This window comes from Nyctibius grandis, chromosome 19, assembly GCF_013368605.1.
Source record: "Nyctibius grandis isolate bNycGra1 chromosome 19, bNycGra1.pri, whole genome shotgun sequence".
In the NCBI taxonomy this organism is placed as follows: Eukaryota; Metazoa; Chordata; class Aves; order Nyctibiiformes; family Nyctibiidae; genus Nyctibius; species Nyctibius grandis.
In genome coordinates this window covers 10,027,839-10,047,544 of record NC_090676.1, presented here as the reverse complement: position 1 = coordinate 10,047,544, position 19,706 = coordinate 10,027,839, and the positions used below count along the sequence as shown (strand labels likewise).

Here is a 19,706-nt window from a genome sequence, read left to right as displayed (position 1 = left end):
AAAAAACGCAAAATTACTACTGGAAGAAAATGAACCTGTCTTATGTTCAGCGCTCTATGTCAGCACTGCTCCTGTCCTGGAATTCAGTCCTCCTAAGTATTTTCAGGATTTAAACACTTTGTTGCAAAGTCTTCCCAGAAAAATAACACATTTGTTTTTCTTAATTACCTTTTGTAGATGCTCTGGTATCCCCAGGTCCCTCTTAGCTCCCACAAATCCATGGTCCACAGGTTTAGAAAGACTACTTGGTATGATTCTAACCACATGAAGAAGAGAGCAAGTGGAATGACACTGTAACTACTTTTTAGAAGAAATATTTAACGTTTAGGAAAGAAGTGACCGTTAGTTGTTTCTCTTGTCTGTGCTCCCATCTCACAATTACTTTGGTTACTTTATGACACAAACTCATTCAAATTTATTTATTCGAAGACACAAGCTATCAAAATAGTGATCTGTGAAATAAAACCAACTGGAAGTATAAATAACCATATTTGCAGAACCTAAGTAGTAGTATTTCTCCATCCCTAAGCGCGTTCTCTTCTACCCAATCATGGATCTCTTCCTTCCCCTCAGTCGTACTGCATCCAGCCTTTTAATCACAGGACCGGATTTTTTAGATGTAGCTGCATAGGTTTTTAGCAGAGCTTTAAACATGGTTTCAGTATCCGGATGGATACTGAGGAAGGCTTTTTCCAGAACATACAAATCAACTCCTTTATCCTCTGGAAGACCTGAAATAAAACTGAGTCCAAAGTCTATCAGCACTAAGTCCAGTTTCTCTGTGGGTGGTCGCAGAAGTATATTGGAAGTTGTAAGATCCCCATGTATAAGATCTTCATCGTGCATTCTTGCTAACAGCTCACCCATCTTCTCTGCTAAGATAAGGAGGCTGGTATCATCTCCACTCTGTTGTAGAGAATTAATATGATCTTGAACAGTAACTGAGTCTACAATATCTTCAAGATATATGGAGTTGGTGACATAATCCACAAAGTAGACTGCTGGAGCTAAAATCCCTGTTTAAAAAAAGAACAAGTGAAATGCTAGCTGTTGATCTACACCATTTTCCAACTTTAACAACAAAACACAACCAATACAAGCCTTAACCAGAAACACCAGTTGATATCACCCTCAGCCACTGATAACCCACATCCAGGAATTCCCCCCACCAACCCCTGGTTTCCAAACCTGCACTACCCTCCAGCCTTAAATCTAGCTGGCAGCTCGAGCTTGGTAACAGTATCAGCCCCTCCCGGGGCAAGACTCCCCGGAAAAAGACACACAGGGGCTTTTCGGCAGAGGACAGCCTGCATTTTAGGGGATCACCTTGAAAAAGTAAAGCAGGTGGCCCCAGGATGAGAAGAAAGCACCTGCATCCTTCAGGATTAAGCAGGAAGGCCCTCAAGCGTCTGTTATTTGCTCTGAGGGCCGTGGACAGCCGGGGGGATGCCTGTGAGCACGGAAGCACCCGGCGCCCAGGGGTGTCTGTCCTGCCAGGGCAGCCTCGCCTCACACCGCCCCGGCCCGGCCGTTCCCGGGCCCACCTGCCCGCCGGCACCGCAGCAGCGACCGCGCCTCCTGCGCCGTGCGCCGCCGGCTCAGCCGCTCCTCCAGCGCCGGGTGGCGGTACCGCTTCGGGATGCGGAGCTTGGCCACCGCCAGCCGCCCCAGGAAGAGCCCTCGGTAAACGCGCGCCTCGGCGCCTTGCTTCACCAGCCGCAGCCCCGGCAGCGCCGGCGGCGGCGCCTCGGCCTCGGCCACCACAGGGCCCGCGGCGCCCGCCTCGGCCTCGGGCTCGTCCATCGCAGGGCCCGCGGGCCCCGCCTCGGCCATCGCAGCGCCCGCGGGCCCCGGCTCGTCCATCGCAGCGCCCGCGGGTCCCGGCTCGTCCATTGCAGCGCCCGCGGGTCCCGGCTCGTCCATTGCAGCGCCCGCGGGCCCCGGCTCGTCTATCGCAGGGCCCCCGGCCCTGGCCATGGCAGAGCACACGCCGCTCACCGCCGCCTCGGCCGCCGCCATCACAGGGCCCGCCGGCACACAGCGCATGCGCGCCGCGGTCCCGCCTCGGCAATCTCCGGCGCTCTCGCCGGAAACCGCCGAACTCCCCCAGCTCCGCCTTCCCCGCCCCCGCTGTACCGCTCCCCGGCGCCCTCGCTATAGCGCGTCCCCTGCCCCGCCTCCTCGTTCTTCCTTTTCCTGGTGCTGCCTCTGCCAAAACTCCTCTTTGTGCTTCCCCCCGTAAGTCCTGCTGCCCTCTGCCTACCTCTGCCATGCTGGGGGATACTGAGTGGCTGCAGGATGGTAGGGCTTGTTCCTGAGCCTGCCCCAGCCCCAGCCGGGGCGTTTTCCTGTGTTTTGGCCAGTGCAAGAGCGAGACACGCAGTTGCCCAAGGGCCTGCAAGCGAGCTGCTGGATGTGCACCTTCCCAAGACAGCAAGTGGGGTCTTGTGGTCCCCCCAAGGTGCTCCGAGCAGCTCTCCTTGGAGCTGCCTGCCAGGGCATCACCCCTGGGACTCCATCACCGTGACATCACCACCAGGATGCTCCACCACTGGGGCATCGCCATGGGGACTCTACCACTGGGGCATCACCACCAGGGCTCTACCATTGGCTCTTGGTGCTTCATGTGCCAAAAGGCTTCGCTGGAGCCCATGCAGATCCACTGCAGTTGCCCAGTTCGTGGTTGGGGAGGAGACAGGGTTTGCCCGTAGGCTACAGGAGATCACCAGCCTGCAACAGGGCATAGTGTGACCTTGGGTCCCCATGCTGGGCGGCAGCAAAGCTTCTGCCCCAGGTGCTGGCACAGGCCACTCATGCAGTGAGTCAGGTGACTCCCCCTTCCTTGAGCAGCCAAGCCCCACATCTCAGCATTAGTAAAAGATGGACAAGCCTTATCATCTTGGGAACAGTATTTGGGTTTTTATGGTACACTGAAAACCCACTACTCTACTGTACAAACTGCAATTTATGTTCCTCAGAAGGTACAAGAGGCCTCAGCCCAGTCCATGTACATATGTTTTCAATTGTTGCCTTTGGAGGTGCCACAAGTCCCTTTTGTCCTTGTTTTCTCATCCGCAACATTTGTTTCCTTTTCAGAACATTTATATTTTATTAACACATTCCATACAGCTTACTTGTCATGGCATGGTGGGATCATGCATGATAAATATTTATCTTGCTTCAGTAACAACTTTTAAACAACCTTCCCAAGTTTTCAGTGATACGGGTAATCCATCCCGCAACTCTACCCGCTCGTGGCATCCTCCTTCGGCCGCCCTTGCCATGGCAGGGCTGCAGGAGCCCGACAGCTCAGCCAGGGAAAGAGATGCGTTCCTGGGCTCCATGGCTCGAATTTGTAAATGTCACAAACAATCACATAAACAAAGAGGTTTTCCCCTGTTGTGGGCAGATTTTATCCAAGCATCCGTGCACAGCCCCCACAGACATACATATATAACCCGTGAGCAAGTGCACACAGATGCCCTCAGTTTGTTATTCAGGCAAATATGACAGTCTTCTCTCATGCTGGCCAAAAACATCCTCCAGAGCTTTCAAAATACAAAAGAAAATATTTTTGCTTTATTTTTCCTGTTATTTTATTGATTTAAATTTTATCTGCCCTGTGATTTCACTTATTCTTTTCTCTTCAAATGCAATAAACAGTTGACATAGCCCTTGGAAACCATCTAGAGCCATTTACAATATTTATGGTATCACCCAGTATTTTTATTGGAATATTGAATCACCCCAGAGAATTGCACTGAAGCCACAGACTCTCTGGTACATTGTTTAATTATGTAACTTTGCTCTCCTGGTGACAAGCGTTTATAAACTCTCCTTTCACAAACAATGTAATTGACTTAGAAATTGCAGCGCAGCAAACCAAGCTAATGGAAACCCAGGCAGAACCCCTGGGCTCCTCCCCGCTGTCCTGCCAATCCCTGGGCATCAGGCAGGCTGCAGCACTGTGGGCAGCTCTTCCCTCACCCCCTAGCTTATTTAAGGGTGGAGGCTGCCATCCTCAGAGCTGGAGAGACTGGAAAAGGGCTGAATTTGGGCTACATCAGGGCTCAGGTGGCTCCTCGTGCCCAGCTAAGGCACTTGTTGGCTCTGAGGTTGTGTCCTCAACCTTCAAAGTGTGGGCACAGGGATAAACCCTCCTGTGTGTGAATTCACAGCTCGGGCTCCTGTCGCAGCTCAGAATTATGGATCTTGGCCAATTCCCCCAGCAAGAGGATGCTACGGGCAGGGCAGGCTGTAGGGACCGGCATGGGGATGCAGGGGAGCACCCTGGGTTGCCGCAGGCTGCCACGCTGGAGACACCCCTAAAATGTGCAGGAAACAGGACCTATGGGGCGACCACCAGTACTGATCGGCATTGCCAGCGAACCCCCCAGGGTTAGGATACCATAAAAGAAAACGTGTGCAGCCTGGCATCCTAAGGAGAAAGCTCTCTGGGCTGTAAACGAGTACGCAGTTAATGCAGGTGCCTGGCGAGATGGCTCTGTCCCAGCCAGCTCTAACACTGGCGTCTGCTCATGGTTTATAATTTTCATCAATAACTGAATTGATCTTGGTCAGTTTGGTCCCCTGAAACCCTTCATAAGGGTCAATCGTTAATTAGAGAAAATGTGCTCGACTGTGTGATAAGTGTTCCTGAACAGAGTGTCTTCCTGTTTCCAGGATGGACTTCTTTCTCCTCTTGTATTTATATTTTAATTTGTGAGTTTAAAACCTCTTTTAGCTGCTCCAGCCCAGAGGTAGAAAGTACCATTTTCAGTAATCACAGCCGGGTTGCGTTACCAAACACAGGCTGCTGAGCTCTTCAGGAAGCACATTCCTGCGGCTCAGCCCTGGAGACCGTGCTGTTCGGCAGCAGGAACGCGCCCTCCCTCCTGCCCCGCAAGCCCCGCAGCCAAGAGCCAGATAAGGATCAGATGGGGAAATGGCACTGCCAAGACACACAGTCTCCAGAGGAGGAGGAAAGCATGGCAGGAGGGAGCAAGGCTAGAAACATGCCGGCAGACATGAAGCATGAGCCAGTCCTGGTGGGTCCAACCCCTCCAGACCTTTCTTGTGGAGCTTAGGGACAAACCTACCGACTTCAACAGGCCCAGAATACCCACTAACTACAAATGGTATGATAAGAAAATAAGAAAGATGTACTTTAAAAACCACAAAGGAAGATTTTTTTTTTCCCAAATTATCCCTGCTGTACATCATAGCAGGTTTTCACCTTGTTTTTTTTTTCAGAGGACCAAAACCCCCAGCCACGCACAGCGTTGACGCAGCGGCTGCATTTCTGTACATACTGATGTCATCTTTTTGGCTGCCTTTGTAAACATACCATAAAGCTCTGCCTATACTCCCTAGGACCTCGCCTCCTTGCTGTCTGTGCTAATAATGTTTATTGCCTTGCCAGGGAACAGGAAGCCTCCAGAAAACGGCAGGGTGGCAGATGAACGAATGCTGAGTGACCATGGAGGAAAAGCTCACTTCTTCCTTCTCACACTGAAATCATTCGAGAAGGAAGGAATTGTTCAGGTGAATTGCAGATCACGTAGCCAAGAGCGGGTTTGCCCAGCGGCTGCTGAGGATGGTAGGTCCCCTCTGGCTCTCTGCCTGGCATGGTGGGGAATCACGCATGGGCGACATCTCCCCCAGTTCATAACACAACGCACTCAAAATTAATAGGCTTGAGCTCCGTGGAGAAGCTGCAGGGGCCAGAGATCATGGGCAAGATCACACTGCATCCCCAGCATTCCCCTGTGTTCCCAAAACTTGGAATACAAGCCCAGACACAGCGCTGTAGTGCCTGCTGCCCACTGTGGACTGGCCTTATATGCAGGGGCTTGGGGAAGAGAGAAAATCGCAGCCATTTCTCCCTCTGAGTGTCGTAAGAGCTGGTCTTGATTTCAGAGCTATTTAAACAACTATAATATAAATTGCAAATCCTATTGAAAAGCTCCTTCCATGAACACCATTGGTTTCTGTTGGCTGGTGTTCATGTTCGAAGCCATTCTTCCCCGCATGTGTGATCCCTGTGCAGCTGTCAGTTTGTATCAGATGCAAGGTTTTAGAAGAGGCATTTTTACGTACTGTATTTCCATTTAAATTAGAGCATATGAATGGGAAGCAATTATTTAATCTATAAACCAGGGAGATGATTTGAAACACTTAATATTCACTATGACTTTCAGATAAAAAAAAAACAAAGCCTTTGATCACATGGCTCTGGGAAGGCTATGGCAAGCTCACCCCCAAGCCTGGGCCAGCACATCTTCCCCACACTGGTCCCCACACCAGCTGGGTTACAGCAAACTTCTGGCCATCGCGTGTACTTCACCTGCCCAGCAACTGCAGTTTGCATGAACGGCACTGAGGGAGAATGTTCACATTGTGTTAGAGAGTTTTGAAAGCACTTGTAGGCATATCAAGTTTTGTAAAATCCTTGTTTTACAGACTGGACTGTGTGATGCATGAACTTACCCTCAGACTCAGGAAAGAGCATCCATCCAAGTGCAAGTCCCAGTCAGTGTCTTTTCTGCAGTGGCCAGCAGGAAGGTTTCTGTTCCACTCAGCAGAAAAGGAATGTTAATTGCAAGGAAAGTTGAACACTGAAATGTTTTGCCTAATGGAGCACTGTGCAGGGGGAAGGAGATAAGCTTGAGAGACTGCTCCTTTCTTTCCCACAGAAGAGAAAGGTAAGAGTGCAATCTGTTATGCTGCTCTTTTGTTTTTAGCTTTGAAATGGTCACTCCTTTCCTAGCAGGCTTTCCTTGGCTTTGCAACCCAGCTACTGAAAAACTATAATAAACTGTCAATCTCTTGTGGGCTTTCTAGAGGCTTTCTAGTCCAGAGGAGCGAAGCTCTGCATTGGAGAGGGTCTGAAGTCAGCGAGCAGAGGAGGTTCCTTCCCTGGCTCAAGTGACATGGACTGGGGACAGAGCTGTCATTCCAGCAGCCTAAGCCGGACGCTGCCACGTCCTCGTGCCCAGACCAATTAGCAACATACCCCGGTAAAACGTCCACAGCCACCCTGCGCGGGCAAACCCGGGCTGCACGGAGCGGTCACACGCCCGGCCCCGCGTTACGGGAGCGCGTCCCGCCGTGCTCCCCCCTCACCCCGGAGTCACGCTCCTTCTCCCCGGCCCTTCGCATCAGCTCCCCGGGGCGGTGCCCGCCCGAAGGAGGCCGGGCACCCGGTACCCCGGGCAACCGGTATCCCGAGCGGCCGGTACCCGGAGTGGCCGGCACCCCGGGCAGCCCATCCCAGCGAGGGCGGTCCCCCCCGGGACCCCCGGCCGCCCCGGCTCCCCGAGGGGCGGGCAGGGCGACTGCAAGCCCCAGGCTGCCCGGCCGGGAGGCAGGGCGGGAGCGACGTGGCGCTGCGCGGCCCCGCTCCGGCCGCCGGACCCCGCTCCGCTCCGCTCCGCGCCCGCCGCCGCGGAGCGCCGGGCTCTGCCCCGCCGCGACATGGGTGAGTGCGGGCCGGGCCGGGGGCGCGGCGGGGCGGGGGGGGCCGCTGCGGCGCGGGGGGCGGCCCGGGGGTGCGGGGCGGCGGCCGCCCCCACGCCGGCGGAAGGGAGGCGGCGAGCCCCTCTCGGGAAGAGGCAGCCGGGCTGGCAACGGGCGCGTCCTGCCCCAGGAAAAAGGGTTGGGTTTTGTTTTTTTTTTTTTTAAAAAAAAAAAAGTTTTCAACTTTTCCTAAAGGCTGAGCCTGCAGCTCCCTCCCCCCGCCTCCAGCTCCCTTTCTTTCTATTTTTTTTAGCACTTCCAGCAGCAAACATAGCAAACTTTCATAAAGAGACAAGTAATTTCCCGTGCCACAGCCCCCAGGCCATGCAGCAGACCCGGGGAAGAGGGGGCTGCGTGGTGGGGGGGAGCCGCAGGGAGCGCGGAGGGAGCACCAGGGGTTTGCGCCTGCTGGCATTGGTGTAGGCAAAGAGGGACCTCGGTTCAAAAGTCAGCTCAGGCTCAGCCAGGTCAGCAGCAGGGGTTACTGCCCAGCCCCGCAGCCCGGCCCTCGGAGCAGAGCTTGCCATAGGCAGGGAATTGCCTGGCACAGCTCCTTGGGAGACTCACCAAACTTTCTGTCCTCTTGTGAAGATCTGAGGAGTCCTCGAGTTCCCCAACTGCACCAGAACAGACTATACACAAAGCTGGATTTCAATCAAAGTTCATGAACTTTTACTACTCATTAAGTTAACAAGAAATACAGCAAAATCTGATGGAATCAGCTGTAGTATTTACAGCGGGGCTGTGTCTAATTGAGTTTGTGGCTTGAAACTAATGGCATGCCCATTTTATGCAAAGCCTTTTGTTCTCAGTGAGCAAATATTTTTTCTAATTATCTGCATAATGTGTACAAGAAGTGATAAAGGCAGTGCAGGTCGTCACACAGAGCATGGTGGGAGGGACTAGCGTGTAGCTGGAATGGTGTAAGCAACACAAATGAAACACAGAGGATTACAGAATAAATACAAATATAAATACAGCCATCACTGAGAAATAACCTTTCTTGCTAGCTGCAATTAAAGGCCAAATAGAGACACTTCCTATTAAACACAGCTTGTGAAGGAAAAAAGCCCTTAGGCAGGGTGAGGAAAGTTTTCCATGGTCTGGTGGTTGAGTCCACATTTTTTCCACATACAGTCTACCGAAACTGTGAGTATTTCTAATTAAACAAAGCCAATGTGAGAATACAGATAGTATTAGGTGTTGGAAACCAGCACAAACTTCTAAGCTACCACACTTTACTTGTGCCTTCAAAATTGTAACTGGGGGGGAGGTCACTGTCACTGCTGTTCCCAGAGGTCCCTACGTCAGCGCTGGCTCTCACACCACATGCAATCCCCCCTGCCGTAACACGACTAATGGTTCACGCATGGTCACCCTTTCATCCTCTGCCCAGGGTGAGAAGCGTGTGCAGCAAGCACCTTGGGTTTTTAGGGTTGTTTGGGGTGAGCTGGTTGGTTTGAGTTGGGTTTGCTTTTGCTGTTATTTTTTTCTTATTTTAGCTGAACTTACTTACTTACTAAACTTGCATGCTCAGGTCTATGGGAAGGGCAAGGTCAAAGAACCGCTTCTTGTATCTGGGACAGGCAACAGTGAACTTTTCAGCTCATGATGATGTTTGTCCTGTAGTCCTGGACCAGCCTGAGAAGGTTGTGCCTGGCTCGGGGATCCTGGACACTCTGTGCTGTAGAAGGAGAGATGAAGAAATCAGGGCCACCCCCACAAAGTCATGCTGAGAGTGCAAGGAGAAATAAGGTTTTGCAAAAAACTAGGAGAAATAAGGTTTTGCAAAAAACTAGGAGAAATAAAGTTTTGCAAGCAGCATTTTTAACAACAAGGTAGGGAGTGAGAATGCAGAGCCCGCAGCGAGAGCTGATGGTGCCACATGCACTGAAACGTGAAAATGATAATGCAGAACAGTTCAGAACAAGAAAGCTGAAGCGGTGTTTCCTGCCCAGAACACATTTTGTAATTAGAGTCAAGGGAGACCACAGAGGATCCCCCCACACAACTCCAGGCACTACAAATCGCTGTCCTCCGCTTAAATATGAGTCTTAACTTTGTTAACACAGTCCTGTTTTCACAGTTCTGCACCCCAAATGAGTGCCCCTGCAGTTAGTGGCAGCGTGCGCAGGCCTGGTAGGTTGTGTGAATATCTGCAAGTGCCTCTACCCGTGACCTAGTGCCTTTTGGGGAAATTCAGGATCATGGCTTTGTAGATGGAAAGCTGTGGGTCTCCTGGGGGAGCTTTTTCCAGCTTTATCCATGCTGATAGCTTGCCTGCTGGTGCCAGAAAACTGAACCTGGTGTTTCTTGCTTGTTTTCCAGGTCGTGCACTGCCGGTCCTCCTCTTGTCTGCAACGGTCTCTCTTCTGGGTGGGCTGATATTTGGATATGAGCTGGGGATTATCTCCGGTGCACTGCTGCAATTGCAGATAGATTTTCACCTCAGCTGCTTCAAGCAAGAAATTCTCGTGAGTGCCCTCCTCATCGGAGCTCTCCTCGCCTCTCTGGTTGGGGGGATCCTCATTGACCGCCATGGACGGAGAAGAGCAATCCTGGTCAGCAACTTGGTCCTATTGGCTGGCAGCCTTATTCTCACATTGGCGAGGACTTTTATTGGGCTGGTTGTTGGGCGCATGACTGTGGGCTTTGCCATCTCTGTCTCATCCATGGCCTGCTGCATCTACGTCTCAGAAATGGTGGCTGCTCATCAGCGAGGGCTGCTGGTGTCTCTCTATGAAGCAGGTATCACCGTAGGCATCCTACTGTCCTATGCGCTGAATTACATCTTTGCGGATCTGGATGAGGGATGGAGGTACATGTTTGGGCTGGCCATTGCCCCGACAGCCATGCAGTTCCTCAGCATCCTCTTTCTCCCAGTGAACCCTGTTAAATTAAGCTCGTGGGACTCAGAGTGCCAGAAGGGCCTCATTCAGTTACAGAACACTGAGGACAGAGAGATGGCAAAGCGTGAGCCTTATAAAGAGAAACATTACTCATTTCTTGACCTTTTCAGGACCAGAGACAGCATGAGAAGGAGGACCCTGGTGGGCCTGGGACTGGTGCTCTTCCAGCAGTTCACTGGGCAGCCCAATGTGCTGGGCTACGCCTCCAAAATCTTCCACTCAGTGGGGTTCCAGAGCAACTCCTCAGCAATCCTGGCCTCTGTTGGGCTGGGGGCGATAAAGGTGGTGGCCACGCTTGTTGCAATGGCCTTTGCAGACAAAGCTGGCAGGAGAGCGCTACTCATGGCTGGCTGCGTGGTAATGGCCATCTCCGTCACCACCATTGGCCTCACCAGCCGCATTGCTCCACTGGCCATGGCCAGGGACTGCAAGGCAGCCGCAGACCCCAATGCATCCCACAGCCTCACCCAGCACCCCATGATGCCCGTATCCTCCCTGTCTGCTGTGTCACCCATCCCACCAGCACTGGGTGCTGTCAAAAGTCAGGCAGGCCCTGGTTTTGCTGCCACGAGGAGCCTTACAAAAGTTTTTGCCAGTACTCAAAGCAAAGAGGTTGTTCTTGATTCTTCCCTCACTCAGAAAAGGGGCTTGGGAGGTCTATCCAAAAAAGATACAGTGGAAAGCACAGGCCCTCCTTTTGGTGGTGCTCCCTGGACAGAACATATGGTTTTAAACTGGATTACGCTGCTAAGCATGATGGCTTTCGTGAGCGCCTTCTCAATTGGATTTGGACCAAGTAAGTATGGTGTTTATACACATAAGAGAATATAACCCAGAGAATAAAATCAGGGCTGATCTTTACAATCTGCTTGAAGCGTTCATTGTGCGTCTGCTTTACCAAGCAGCTTGGTGTCTGGGAACTGGAAATGCATCCCTTTCTGCCCACTAAATAATTTTCTAGCATTGCAGCTCTGTCAGCTATAGGGCTGGTACAGCACTACAAGAACTTTCTCTTCCATGCTATCACTACCCTTGTAATGTTTTTTTTCTGTCATGCTCATTGCAAAATCAAAGCATCCCACAAGTACTACCTAATCTTCCTAGCACCCTGGTGGGGAGGAAAATAGAGGGCTGAGGACAGAGGGACTGAGGGCCTTCTGTGTGCTGAAGTCAGTGGCAGAACTGGAAGTGGAGCCTCTTTGAAAGTTTCTCAGTATCAGTTGGTCTTTTTGTGAAATCACTGTTTATTCATCAGATAAGAATAGAGATTAGTTCTTGCTTCCGTGTGAGCTCTTCTGTTTTCTGGCATTTGTTGCTTTAAATGCCTTGATGGGAGAAAACAGCATCTAACACAAGAAAACACATAAGTGAGCAAGTCTCATGGGTTTGACAGTGGCCATGTAAATTATTTCAAGCAAAGTAATCCTGGGATAGGAGAGACAACTTGAAGATACATATTGCTTTAGCTCTGATTTTAGCCCAAATGCAACATTGACTCCCTAATCCTACCCCTTTCTCATTTCTTTACAAAGAGCATGCCCCACGAGCAGGGATGCCAGACCTTGTCCATGATCCCTGAATGGAATGGCCAACTCCCTGCTTTCTTCTTTGCTCCCTGGACCTGTTCATTGGTATTTCATTCTTCCGTGGAGTGCTGAACCTGGGAGTTTTGAAGTGTTCTGCTGTGACCTGACCCTGAGATCGATGAATGTTTGACACCACCAGCAGTGGGTGCTGGGTGAAGCCAGAGTTTAAAACCCCTGCTGAAATCTTCCCTTGCCCATTTCCCAAATAAATTACTTAACCCTTACAACTGTCTTTCTGATCTCTCTAACCCATGCAGTGACCTGGCTGGTCCTCAGTGAGATCTACCCTGCTGGGATAAGAGGAAGAGCCTTTGCCTTCTGTAACAGCTTCAACTGGGCTGCTAATCTACTGATCAGCCTCTCCTTCCTGGACCTGATTGGTAAGTGGCCATTCCCCATCCCTCCAACTCCCACAGCTGGTTAGGGAAGGTGGCTACCACAAGCCATTTGGAGATCAAATGGCATTTTTGAACCCTGGGGACTTGTCACTGGCATAGGTGTGACTCTGGTGCCTCTGAGAGCAGAAAAAACAGGTATCAGCAACACTGGTCTGAGCCCCTCTGCCTCCCATTTCATAAAAATCATCCATCACCCACTGGGCTGTACTATAGTACTGCAGGATCAGGAAACCATAGAGTTTGCAGCTTTCATGCCAGTAGCTTTACGATGTTTCTTGCTAGTAGAGCTCTCAGCTGAGCCACTCAGTGGGCACTGCTGGGCCCTGGAGCTCGGCTGCCTTCTCCTTCCTTCTGTGGTGCTGCTGGCAAAGCCTGGCATGAACCATCCTTCTCCCTTGCTCATTCCCTCTCCAGGGCTTGCAGATAAGGAGCTTCCCTGCCCTTCTGAGGGCTTCTCAAAATAAGATGCCCCTGTCGGGCCCCAATGACCACCTCACAGTAAGCAACCAAATTCCTTTGTACCCCATGATGTGACCTACCTCCAACAGACCCTTCATCTCTCTGCAGATGCCATTGGTTTCTCTTGGATGTTTCTTCTCTATGGACTGATGGGAGTGATGGCTGTTATATTCATTTACCTTTTTGTTCCGGAAACGAAAGGACAGTCCTTAGAGGAGATAGACCAGCAGTTCTCCAGGAAACGGTACGTGTGCTGTTGTACCAGTGCTGGCTTTGGGTGCTTCCCACCGGCAGTCCCTGAGGTCTATGGCAGTGGGCAGCTCGGGGCCATTGCAAAGTCTGGTCAGTGCTGCTGAGAATATGTCAGGTTTGTGCAGGCTCATAGGATGGGGTGCAAGAGCTGCAGCGTGGTTGCTCAGCAGGTCACTGCCCTGAGCCTTGCAGCCGTGTTGCTGGAGGGCACTGGTGACACTAGGGAGGAAAAAGGCCGAAAGCCAGGGCTTGTGGGTGAGAGGAGGAGAGCAGGACCAGAGCATGGCACAAGCCGGTCAGGGCAGTGAGGTCCTTAGACTAATCCTGGACCGATCCTTCTGCTTTGGGGCAGAGACATCTCTTGGTGTAACACACACCATGGGCTCTCACCCTGTGATTTCCATGCAAAGCCTGTAATGGGCTGGGAAAGATCAATCAGTGTTTGTGCAGTTCTGGTAGTGAAGGAGGTGGCAGGGCAAGCACTGCTGGAGCAGAGGGAGGTTGTGGGGCTGCAAGGCCGTGATGCCAAGGGGAGGGAGCCCACACTCCATGGGGGGTGGCCGGAGAGGGGTAACTGCTGTAAACCCCATTCTAGCTCCTGGCTCCCTGCGAGCAGCAGCTGACCTTCGCCATTGCCCAGCAGGGTGTGGGAAGGAAACGTGTTCAAACAGAGACGTGGAAGAGGAGCGAGCTGCACACACGCCCAGTACCAGAGAGTGGAGCACACCAGCAGCACATGAAACCAGTGACGTGCCCACCGCATCACCCTGAGGAGAAGAGCAGGCTGTGCCATCGGACGGTTCTTTTCCATGGCCTTTAGCTGATGACCTCTGCTCAGAGACGATTCTCACCACAGTGCCTTAGCTCTTGGGACATGCCAATAGATGTCCTTTGGGTGCTTGAAGGATCGCAAGTCCCAGTCAGGGAACACGTCCTTCCTTTTATATCTTTTATTTTTCATGGTTTGTATCTCCTGTCATTTAAGAGGTTAATGGTTTTGTACGCAGGAATTAAAGCATAACTTTTGCTGACAATGCTTTCCGCCCATGCCGTTCATTTGTACGCAAGGTGTATTATTTCCTAGTTCTTTGAAATGCTTGATGCTTAACAGAAGAGACAGTAGCGCAGGAGGAACGTGTCAAGCACTCAACAGCGTACGTTAATATTGTCACCCTTTGTAACATCTACATAGGAGCCGGGAGTCTGAGATGGGAGCTCATGCAGGTAAATGCCCTGTTTCAGCAGAGGCAGAACGAGCGCTAGCTCATGACCAGGGTTTGCACATACAAAAATGCATGCAATATTCTGGTACCTTCTACAAGTTTTCCACCTCTTACAATTGTATGTTCTTTGATTAATTCACCCCTCCTCCTGACACATATAAATTATAAAAAAACACCCTACTTACACCACACTCATTCCCCAAACCTTCTGAGAGAGGAAGAGCTGGCACCCTGCTGAACAGCCAGCCTTGCCTCTTTTGAACCCTTGAAGGAGCTAAGTGGGGTTTTCTACTGAAAATGCAGCTTCTTGGGGGACCAGTGACTGCTACGCTGAGCCACCTGGTTGGCATCACAGGGACAAGCACAAAGGATGTCCCTCAAACCCCTGTCTCAGAGAGAATCCATAAAAACAGTGAAAAACGAGCTGTCCTTGGCTGTAATTCAGCCCATGGCTGTCAGGTGTCTGCCATGGAAGTGCTTTTCTCTTCCCACTGAGCCATGGGAGTCACCCACAACCTTCCTCACCCACAGCTTTCCTCACCCGCCTCAGCCTCCCCACTTCACCTCTGCTGCGGGGCTGGAATTTGGCGTTTCTGAAGTCCCTCATGCACTGCAGATGTTGTCACCTCAGGGCACACAAGGACACCTGTAAAACAGAAAACTTATGCTCTTTTCCTGCAAAAAAAAAAGAACACTGAGCTGTATCAGGGGTAACTCTGATTTTCTGGGGGAGAAAAGCATCAGTGCTGTCCTAGGAGTTAAAGTCAGCCCCCAGATCACGGCTGCAGACTGGCCGTTGGTAACAGGGTTGTACATTCAGGGGGGATCCCCGGCCAAGGGGGATCCGAGGATGCACCGCGGCGGCTCTGCCGCGAGGGGGCACCCCGGCACCGTCCGTGTGACGGCGGCCCCGCTCCGGGCCCGCTGCGAGCCCACCCCGGCGCTGGTGCGTGTCACCCTGGGGAGACTGACACCCCCCCCCCCCCCATGACCGAAATCTCACCTCACCCCTCGGACCCAGCGTCTGAGCCCCAGGGACCCCCCGCCCCGCAGAGGTGCCGCTGCCCCCCCGTGCTGCGCCTCGGGGATCGGTGGAGCCCGGGAAGGAGGGAGATGGGACGGGGAATTCAGGGGCATCCCTGCATGGGGGGGGCAGAGCTGGGGCTGCCCTGGGGGGCGAGGGGAAGAGGAGAGGATGGAGACCCTTGGGCTTCACGAGAGGTGGAGTGGGCCCGGGTCGGGGCTGGCTGCAGGGCTGGTTGGGGTGAGGGGGCGAGTTAGCTCTGGGGGCAGCAAACAGGGCTGCTGCCATTGCCAGGCTCTGGGGTGATGGCACAGAAAGCTGTAAGTTAGCTTGGGGTAAGGGAGATTAATCCGCCCAGGGTAAGAGGGCTGTCTTTCCTGCTTTCTTCAGAAAAAACACAGAATCATTTTGGTTGGAAAGAACCTTTAAGATCGTCAAGTCCAACCATTAACCTAACATTACCAAGGGATGGCCCTAAGCACCATATCTACTCATCTTTTAAATACGTCCAGGGATGGTGACTCAAACACTTCCCTGGGCAGCCTGTTCCAATGCTTGATAAGAAGAAATGAAGAAATTTTTCCTAATATCCAATCTAAATCTCCCCTGGCACAACTTGAGGCTGTTTCCTCTTGTTCTATCGCTTGTTACCTGGGAGAAGAGACTAACACCCACCTCACCACACCCTCATTTCAGGTAGTTGTAGAGAGCGATAAGGTCTCCCCTCAGCCTCCCTTTCTCCAGGCTAAACACCCCCAGTTCCCTCAGCCACTCCCCATTATTCTCCAGACCCTTCACCAGCATCGTTGCCCTCCTCTGGACTCACTCCAGCACCTCGATGTCTGTCTTGTAGTGAGGGGCCCAAAACTGCACACAGTATTCAAGGTATGGCCTCAGCAGTGCCGAGTACAGAGAGACAATCACTTCCGGCCACACTATTTCTGATACCAGCCAGGATGCAACTTTCCCAACCCAACAGGTTCAGCCCATGAGGCAGGAGGAATCTGCAAGGGGCTGCCCAGCTCATCACATGGAACGCACCGTGTTGGGGCACCTGTGCTTGCACGGGGTGCAAGGCAATGGGAGAGGAGGTGCTGGGAGAGCCTCAGGGTGCTGCAGAGCAGAGTCCCACCTCTGCTCCTGTGGCCCTTGCGATGAAGAGGGGTACACACCCAGGAAGGGCTTCCTGCAAGGGAGACAGCTCTGAACCTGCCAGCTCGTGTCACGGGGTCCTGCACATCCATCACGGCAGAGCTGGGCTGGTGGCACTGAAAAATGGAAAAGCCCTAAAGGAGTGGTTAAAGAAGGAGCTGAAGGAAAGTCAGTGGGTGTAGAAATTCAGACTTGCACCCCTCATGAGGAGGATGTGTCCAGTATCCAGGGAAAGAGCAGCAGGGAAATAAGTGATGCAGCTGCAATAAGTAAGGTGAGTTTTACCATGTATAATACCAGCAGACCCACAGGAACATTATTAAGCAACCAAGCAAGGGCAAAACTTAGAGATGCTTCTGACCCTATACCAGAAGCTTAAAAAAATAAGATAACACCAGGTTTCCCAATCACCCTGAAAGACAACACCAGTACCAACACAGACTTCTCAAGATAGGAGATCCCAGATTCCAATAGGAAAAATGTAGAGCCAGGACTGTGTTACTGACCCCGATCAGGATAAAGGTAATGATCAGCAAATATAAAATGAGATTAGAGAAACTAGTCAGCTCAGTGATCCATCAGGAAGAAAAAAAAAGTAGTTCTGGATACAATAACGAGTCTCCTGGCCCAAGCAGTGCTGGAAGCGGCGAGGAGGGCTGCTGCTCCGGGTTTGGTGGGGAGCGGTGCGCAGGACCTGCTTCACAAGGTGTTTGTGGGAGAGTTGTTCTCGGCTAGTGACCACAAAACAACCAATTTAATGCTGTAGTGGGAGAGAGCACACCAAATAAATCCAGCACGTGGCTCTACAATTTCAAGAAAGGGAACCATGAAAATATAAGGTGATTAGTCAATAACAACAAAACGAAAAGGAACAGGCAGAAAGCAAGGAGCCTGCAAGCAGTCTGGAGGCAATTAAAAAATGTTCTATTAAAGCTCAAGTAAAACATGTGCTACAGCTCAAAAAGAACTAAGAGGTCCTAAAAGACACCCAGTCTGATTCACTGCTAAGGTTAAGGAGGTATCACAGGGAGAAGGTCAGTGTTTTAAAAGCGGAAAGGTTTCCCACATGAAGTGAAAAGGAAAACCCATAAAGCATAGCAAGGAAAGCATAGACAGAAAATTAAAGGAGCTAAAAAAGAGCATGAAGATCTCCTTGCAAAGATCTTAAAAAAATTTTTTTAAATATATCAGAAGTAAGAACCTGACTAGGGAACCGTTGCTCAATACAAAGGTGCAATAGGTTACCAAGGAGGATAAGGCATGACAAGGCAGCTCAGGCATAGCTGTGGGTTGATCTTCACTGCTGCAGCTGTTTGGGAGATCCTCACACCCAGTTCGTTCTTTGTAGCCCCTAAGTTAGGGGAACTAAATCAATGTGACTTTACAAATGGTTACTGTACCAGAAGACTGGCAGGTTGCTGGCATAGCTCCCACCTACAAACCAAGCTCTGGAAGGGGACCCTGGGAGCTGCAGGGGTGAATGTCACCTCCGTCCCTGCTGGGGTGGTCGGGTCTGCACCAGCAGTGGGCACACGGGCAGACAGGCGGATGGGAAAGAGCCAGCAGACACGGCTGCCGAAGAGTGAAAGCCTGCCTTGGCAGCGTGATGGGACTCTGGGAAAATATCAGTATGTGCAGAGAAAGGGAGAACCCAACAGAGAACGGATATTTTCAAAAATATTTTGGAAAAATTATTTTTAAAAATTTACATTGCCACGAGGTTGAAACAACAGTCCTTTTATGGATTAAAACCTAGTTAAAAGATATTCCTATCTTGCAGGTAGCAAAGTGCAGGGTTTAACAGACAGTTTTTGAGGACAAATGAGATTCAGCAATGGGGTTGCCCAAGAATCTCTGCTGGGTCTGGTTTTATGCAACATCTTCATTTGTGGCGTTGGGAAGGGAACGAACAGAGAAATCTCCAGGTTTGTGGATGAGGCTAAGCTCTCTTGGGAAACAAACTGTTTTGCCAATGACAAAGGGCTCCAGAAGAACCTTGCAAAGTGAGTGAGCGGGCAAAAAGGGCAGCTGAGACAGATGCGCCAGGGAAAGCTGCAGGCTGGTGCCAGAGGCCACTGGAAGCCGTCTGGGGTTAGGGTGGATGGGAGGAGCCCTCAGCTGGGCTAGCTCCCTCCGTCATCGTCTAACTGGACAAACATGTCCCCACTCTAAATTTGTGACCCATTAGTGTAGCAACAGGCTGTTTCTCTTTTTCTCTCCCCTGAGGCTGGGACCTCATAAGACTAGAGGATACAGAAATGCTTGAGGCAGTGATAAATCTTCTTTAGTGGGCTTTTATTTCCTTTTCTTTCACAATATTTTCTTTAGTTTCCTAGCCAAATTTTTTCCAAGGAAAGATTTCTGACTTCCTTTGAGCCACAGCTCAACATCTGTCCACATCGGGGGCTGAAGTAATACACTGTTAAGGGGTTTTGATGTCAAGCCCAAAACCCCACCAGGGATTTATGCAGCTCTCCCCTTTCCTCCCTCCTCCTCTTCAAACAGCCTTTCATTTGCTCTCACTAATTGTGCTGTCATGCCTTTCCTTTTTCCCCCGGTTGTGCAGACAGCCTTTCATGCAGACAGGTTTCGGTGACAGATGCCTGTGCCATGAGCTTTCCGAGGGGGCGGGTTGCGCTGCAGAGCGTGCGCATCGTCCGAACGCCCCGAGCAGTGCTGAAATGATCCAGGCACCCATCCAGCTCGGGGACGGATTAGGCAGTGGCTTCCCTGGCCTCCCCTTTACCCTCGCAAGGAGCTGCTGGATAATCACTGCTGGTTGGGAGAACCCTGCCAGCCCCAGCCCACCCACAGACACCACTTGCTCCTCTAAGTGGGCAGGAAAAGATTAGCTGAGCATCTCTCGGAAAAATGGAAGGGGAGAGTCTTCAGGGGGCAAGGACACTGCAAAGCCCGGTGTCCCAGGGGAGGTGGCTGTGGGTAAGAGGAGCACAGCCAGGATGGGGGGGTTGCATGGGGTTGAACAGAGCTGTTCTGGGCTGTGCCCCCTTCCTCGGGCACACACAGCGAGAGGTGTACTGTGGGTGTGAAGACCGTTGCTTTCGGTGACTTGCATGAAATTGTGAAACAGGGCTCGGCCCTGGGGACCGTGTAAATCAACCTGCTCAAATGGAAACCTGCTCTCAGGCCTTGCCAACAAAAGGAGAATGACACTTTTGAGCATC

General features: G+C 51.5%; 2 protein-coding genes across 2 annotated transcripts; one reads left to right on the top strand and one right to left on the bottom strand.

Moving 5' to 3' along the window:
- Positions 1–405: 405 nt before the first annotated feature.
- Positions 406–2,030, bottom strand: TP53RK (TP53 regulating kinase). Its single transcript, XM_068416324.1, has 2 exons — positions 1,545–2,030; positions 406–1,016 (listed from the first exon to the last, which is right to left on the bottom strand). The coding sequence occupies exons 1-2, from the start codon at positions 2,017–2,019 to the stop codon at positions 541–543; spliced, it is 951 nt and encodes a 316-aa protein (XP_068272425.1). The 5' UTR covers positions 2,020–2,030; the 3' UTR covers positions 406–540.
- Positions 2,031–7,476: 5,446 nt separating this feature from the next.
- SLC2A10 (solute carrier family 2 member 10) lies at positions 7,477–13,956 on the top strand. The gene is made up of 5 exons (XM_068416485.1): positions 7,477–7,480; positions 9,847–11,223; positions 12,271–12,393; positions 12,979–13,114; positions 13,766–13,956. Exons 1-5 carry the CDS (start codon positions 7,477–7,479, stop codon positions 13,860–13,862), a joined length of 1,737 nt encoding a protein of 578 aa, XP_068272586.1. The 3' UTR covers positions 13,863–13,956.
- The last annotated feature ends 5,750 nt before the right edge of the window (positions 13,957–19,706 follow it).

Excerpts from the sequence above, each read along its gene's own strand:
- TP53RK (XM_068416324.1), bottom strand. The coding sequence starts at position 2,019 with ATGGCGGCGGCCGAGGCGGCGGTGAGCGGCGTGTGCTCTGCCATGGCC. Across the intron at positions 1,017-1,544 it reads GCTGCGGTGCCGGCGGGCAG|GGATTTTAGCTCCAGCAGTC; the intron begins GTGGGCCCGGGA and ends TTTTTTAAACAG.
- SLC2A10 (XM_068416485.1), top strand. Across the intron at positions 11,224-12,270 it reads CTCAATTGGATTTGGACCAA|TGACCTGGCTGGTCCTCAGT; the intron begins GTAAGTATGGTG and ends TAACCCATGCAG. Across the intron at positions 13,115-13,765 it reads CAGCAGTTCTCCAGGAAACG|GGTGTGGGAAGGAAACGTGT; the intron begins GTACGTGTGCTG and ends ATTGCCCAGCAG.